At 32.7% G+C, this 5,526-nt stretch overlaps 1 protein-coding gene across 1 annotated transcript; it reads left to right on the forward strand.

Moving 5' to 3' along the window:
• The first annotated feature begins 916 nt into the window (after positions 1-916).
• LOC110649777 (ankyrin repeat-containing protein BDA1) lies at positions 917-2,649 on the forward strand. The gene is made up of 2 exons (XM_021804475.2): positions 917-1,643; positions 1,743-2,649. The coding sequence occupies exons 1-2, from the start codon at positions 1,044-1,046 to the stop codon at positions 2,427-2,429; spliced, it is 1,287 nt and encodes a 428-aa protein (XP_021660167.2). The 5' UTR covers positions 917-1,043; the 3' UTR covers positions 2,430-2,649.
• The last annotated feature ends 2,877 nt before the right edge of the window (positions 2,650-5,526 follow it).

Consider the following 5,526-nt stretch of genomic DNA (forward strand, 5'->3'; position numbering starts at 1 on the left):
GGGAAATCCTTAACTGGAACCACAAGGAAGGCACAATACACATTGCCGTTTTAATTGAGGATTATTTAAGCAATAAAGTTTTTGAAACTTTGTACTGATTTTTCTCATTAAATTAAAAAAAAAAAATCAACTTGGGGCCCTCGTAATTTTTTTCAAATAAATGATTTGACAATTTATTAGTAAGTATCATATAGACAATCAACTTGGGACCTTGATTTTCTTTGATTCTTTCTTGCATTTAATCCACTTGGATACCTGTAATTACACGAAAAAATCATTGAAATTTTATTTGAAGAATTGAATTCAATTTTATTCACAATAATTATAAAATTTTATGTTTATTAGGCACACCTTGTGTTTATATATTTTCTGTTACTTAATATACGAGACTCATCTTCTAAAATTAAAGGTAAAAAATTTATTTTTTATTTTTATAAAGAACACTATTTTTTAATACTTTTAGTACATTTATGGACTAAATATAATTCACATGTTTTCCATTTATGCACCCGTTAATTATTATCTTTGTATTGTATTTATATTGTATCCATAATCTTTTCTTTTCTTTTCTTTTCTTTTCTTTTCTTTTCACTTTTGCTTTGCATATGGAAGGTGATATGTTTCCTTTAATTTGTTGCTTTTGCTTTATATGTTCTCCTTGCAGAGGGACAAATACAGGGATTAAAGTCTTGGAGATAGAACCGAAAATCTTGTCGCATGACTTGACTAGTGTGCTTAAGTTAATGTAATGCAATTTAATTTTTTTTATTAAATTTTAATAAAAATTTTAATTAATTACATTAAACATTATTTATCTAAAAGTACGAACATCAATTCTCTAATTTTCAGATGAAAGTATCACACACACACACACATATATATATATATATATATATATATATAATAACTTTCACTATGTGTGTAAAAGCAACCATTTCTTCCCGGCCCGTTCCCTTCATCTATTGTACTACAACTAAATTCTATCGTTTCTCATATATTTTATACCTTTCAGCCGCTCCTGTGTGTTTGATTCTCTCCTAGGCATGGACCAGAGGTTGAAGGACGCAGCTCAAGCAGGAGATATTGAGGCCTTGTATGCTTTAATCCGTGAAGATGCTTTTGTTTTGAAACGCATTGATGAGTTGCCTATTGTTGACACTCCATTACACATAGCTGCATCTGCAGGACATGTTGATTTTGCTATGGAGATTGTTAACTTGAAGGCATCGTTTACCAGGAAGCTAAACCCAGATGGGTTTAGCCCTATGCACCTGGCTTTGCAAAACGGCAAAGAAGTGATGGTGCTTTGGCTGCTAGACGTTGATAAAGACCTTGTCCGTGTAAAAGCAAGAGGGGGTAAGACTCCTTTGCACGACGCAGCCGAAATAGGCAACTTATTATCTTGTTTGGATGGATTCTTTGATGCATGCCCTGAATCCATCCAAGATGTGACCAATCAAGGTGACACGGCTCTACACATTGCATTAAGGAGCAAAAAAATTAAAGCTTTTGAAAAACTGATGGACTGGCTTAGATGCTCCATATTCATAGATGCCCAATTTTGGCAAGAAGAACTCCTTAACTGGAAAAACAAGCAAGGCGACACCCTGTTGCACATTGCTGCTTCAAGCGATCAAATCCAGGTGTGAGTTGTGCTTCTCTGTGTCAAAATTTTTTAATTCAAAAATCATAATTAGCTTTGTACATATCTTTGACCAACTAATTCCTGCTTATATGTACAGGTAGTGAAAATGTTGATAGGAAAACGCAATGTTGTTAAGGACATCAAAAATTTGGATGGAGAGACGGCAATGGATATCCTGCGACGTCACCTAACCGACAGAGACATTAGGGATATGCAAAAGTCTGCGTCAGGATTTTTGTCATCACTGCTGAAAAGTGTCAGGTTTAATCAAATTCAAGTGGGTGTCAAGGAAAGGTCAAAAATTACCCAATTGTTTCTTTCACTTTTGGTGTATTTAGGTCGGACTAACAAAGAGACGCCAAGGGAGACTCGCGATGCACTACTACTAGTTGATACACTGATCGTAACGGCCACCTACCAGGCAACACTGAGTCCCCCTGGTGGTGTTTGGCAGGGTTCAGCAGATATGAATTCGCATATTCGCATTAGTAACTCTACCACCGAAGCAACTTCTCCACATTTTACAGGGACATCAGTCATGTCTTCGGAAACTTTTCGGTTATTTTTCCTAGCAAACACTTTCTTGTTTTTGGTAACAAGTTTACGAATTCTTATGACCTTTTTTCAAAACTTGAACAAAGTGTCGTTCACTCATGTATCTATTGTTTGGTTGCTCTGTAGCTGCATTTTTTCACTGATAGTCATAGCACCGACCGATCGGCTTTCTCGTGGTTTTCGTGTAGTTTTTTATTTCTATATAGCAATTGTAGTTTTTATATTGTAAGTTATTTTGTTTCCCGCTTATCACCAAGTAGAGAGCCTAAAGTGGGATGGAGAAGACCTCGCCAGGGAATTCGTCACCGGAAAGAATGGTGGTAATAGATGTACTACACTGCGTTGATGCTCTTCTAGATTGTGAGCTCAAAGATCTTTCTCATTCTCATTTGCTCAATAGATGTATCATGTCACTTCTTTCTCAAAATTTATATTATATGATTTCCCTACAGATTTGTGTGAATCTCTTTCACTATTTATTAAATATATGAATCTTATATATTTGGATTTTGGGTTTTCTTGTGTGAATCTCTTTCACTATTTATTAAATATATAAATCTTATATATTTGGATTTTGGGTTTTGGATATATGTGGACTTTGTCCAAGCAATAAATTTCATCCCTACAAAACTCTGGCATTATAAGGTTTCGAATTTGCTTAGCTTCTCTGAGGATTGTGCATTCATTCCTTTTTTCTTTCCTTTTATCTCAAACTTCAAATTCAAAATTCTTCTGCTTTGAATTCTTGCTAAATATTAAAATTGAGAATTGAGGCATATATTACTAACAATCCTTATGAGTATATATTAATTTACAAAATATGAAAATTTTAAAAGTAAAAAAAAAATAAAATTACTTTCGACTAAAAATCACGTGGCAAGTAAAATTGAAAATACCAATAAATTTTTTTATAAAATAATTTTGCTAAATATATTTTACCAATAAATCTTGTGAAATGGAATAAAAATTAAAATTTTATAAAATAAAATTATTTAATGAGTAGGTATTAATTAACAAAATATGAAAATATATTTATAAAATCTTATACAATGCAATATATTTAATTAATAAAAATTTGACTATGAAGCCATTTCTAGATTGTGGTATTAAATTTAAATCCTATGCAAAGTTTGGAGAGTTCTTAGCCTAAAAGTTGATGAAACTAGTTTATATAGGTTCAAATTTTAAGTTCATCAATTTGTTTAAAAAAATTTATAACTTGCAAGCATAGCCTATAAGGCATAAAATAAATAAATAAATAAGCTAGAAGACGAGTTTTTCATTTTAGTATTTACAAGAACTATACTTTAAAAGGCCAAGTAATCTACATATATTATACACATAGCCAAATAGATGGCTTCATCCTCTAGTTCTCCCCATCGAAATTGGCCGATCTTTGATGTGTTCATACCATTTAGGCTCAATAAACGTCGTAGGAAGTTTGGTTTTGTTAGATTATCAAATTCAGAACATGAGTAAGCCATTCTTAAGTTTCTCAACAATTTTTAGGTTGGCTCTTATAAGTTGAGAGCTTCCCTTACATTATCTCAGAATTGTTATAATCACCAGAATTCCTCCAATTTCTTCGTCAATCGCAGATATAACAAGCCCCTATATCTAGCCAAAGGAAGAAGAATCTTTCAATAGCCCTCATTATTCAGAACAAAACCTTCTAGAGATTCCATGTCTGGAAATTATAGGAATTTGAGGCAGCAAACCCAGAATAGATATGACACGTTTTCTTATGAGAATCAAAGACAACCTTCAAATTTTAGAATGGGCAGAATTCAAAGGCATTACACTGAAGAAAATGGAGGTGATATTGTTGCTGATAACATGAAGACAAAGTCAAAGCTCCTTAAATCAGATCACTTTGAGCCGCGCTCTGGTTTGCCGAAGGCCAAATTCATTTCAAGAGGTTATTTTCAACTTTCAATAGAAAACTTGGAATGGCTTAGTAGGAGTGCAGTTGTTATATTGAAGGTGCCATCACAAGCTCTTTTGATTTCAAACAATGTTTGAAACCGAAGGTGTCTTCACCATTGACACAACACCCATGGGTGTTGCTACTATCTTATTAACATTTAATAGCTCTAAGGACAAGTAAAGGTTTATAAGTGAGAAGGAATGATGGCTGTTTCAATGATTTTCAACTATTCAACCTTTTTTTTTTTATAAGCAAAATTATTTATTAAAGAAGGAGAATATAACATAGTGCATTGCCACCCCTGTAACGCCCTCACCGTAGGTAGTCCATACATTTTACTGTTCCGACGACTAATATCTATTCGAACAGTCAGGATGTCTGGAACTACACTTAAACTATAGTGAGGAAGCATAAATTAATGAAATAAATATTAAAAAAATATAGGAAAAATTTTGAGAAATAAAATAAAATTTAGAGAATTTATTAATTGGTATAAAATAATAAAAATAACCCGATGAGCACCATGAAGGACATTTTGGTCATTTCACCCCTAGAGGTGAATTTTGACCTAAATGTCAAATTAAAATTAGGAAATAAAATAATTAACATAAGTTAAAATTATGGATTTAATTAGGAAAATGAGAAGAAAAGAAAAGAAAAGAAAAGAAAAGAAAAAACTTATGACATAAAATAAAATAATAAAGTACAATAAAAATATGTATATAAATAGACACAAGAAGACAAACCCCACTAACCAAGTCTTCTTCTTCCTCTTCTCTTTCTCTTTTTGGCTGGCACATTGGTTCCCTCTTCCACCATTTTCTTCCAAGCTTCAAACTTGAATTCCTCTCCATCCATCCACCAAAACCCATAGTCCCTTTCATTAAAAATTTAGCCAACATTATAAGAAAGCTCTAGGTACCCATAAGGAGAAGGAAAGTTAAAGTTTTGAGAAAATTTTCAAGTTGGGTCATAAGAGGTTAGTGCTTTTCTCCCTTCCTTCTTCTTTTAATACTTGAAAGTGACTTAAGATAAGTGGAAATTTCAAAAAACTAACAAGAAATTCATGAACCCATGATGTCCCCAAATTTTGGCAGCCATGAAATGTGTTGGGCTTTATTGTGTTCAAATAATGTAAATGAGTTTAGAGATGATGATTGCTATGGTTATATGTATGAGAAGTGAAAAAAGGATTGAATTGATTGAGTTTGAAACTTGGAAATTAGGGTTTGTGTACATGACTTGGAGATTTTGTGTAAATGCTTGAAATTGACCTAATTGGGATGAGATTGTTGCTTATAGAAGTGTATTGCATGCAAATTGAAGTAAGGAAGTTGGAGGAGTTTGAGTTTTGGAAGTGTTAATTTTCTGCAGGTTGGGACTCAATGAGTCCAGCATG

Source organism: Hevea brasiliensis, chromosome 14, assembly GCF_030052815.1.
Source record: "Hevea brasiliensis isolate MT/VB/25A 57/8 chromosome 14, ASM3005281v1, whole genome shotgun sequence".
Classification (NCBI taxonomy): domain Eukaryota; kingdom Viridiplantae; phylum Streptophyta; class Magnoliopsida; order Malpighiales; family Euphorbiaceae; genus Hevea; species Hevea brasiliensis.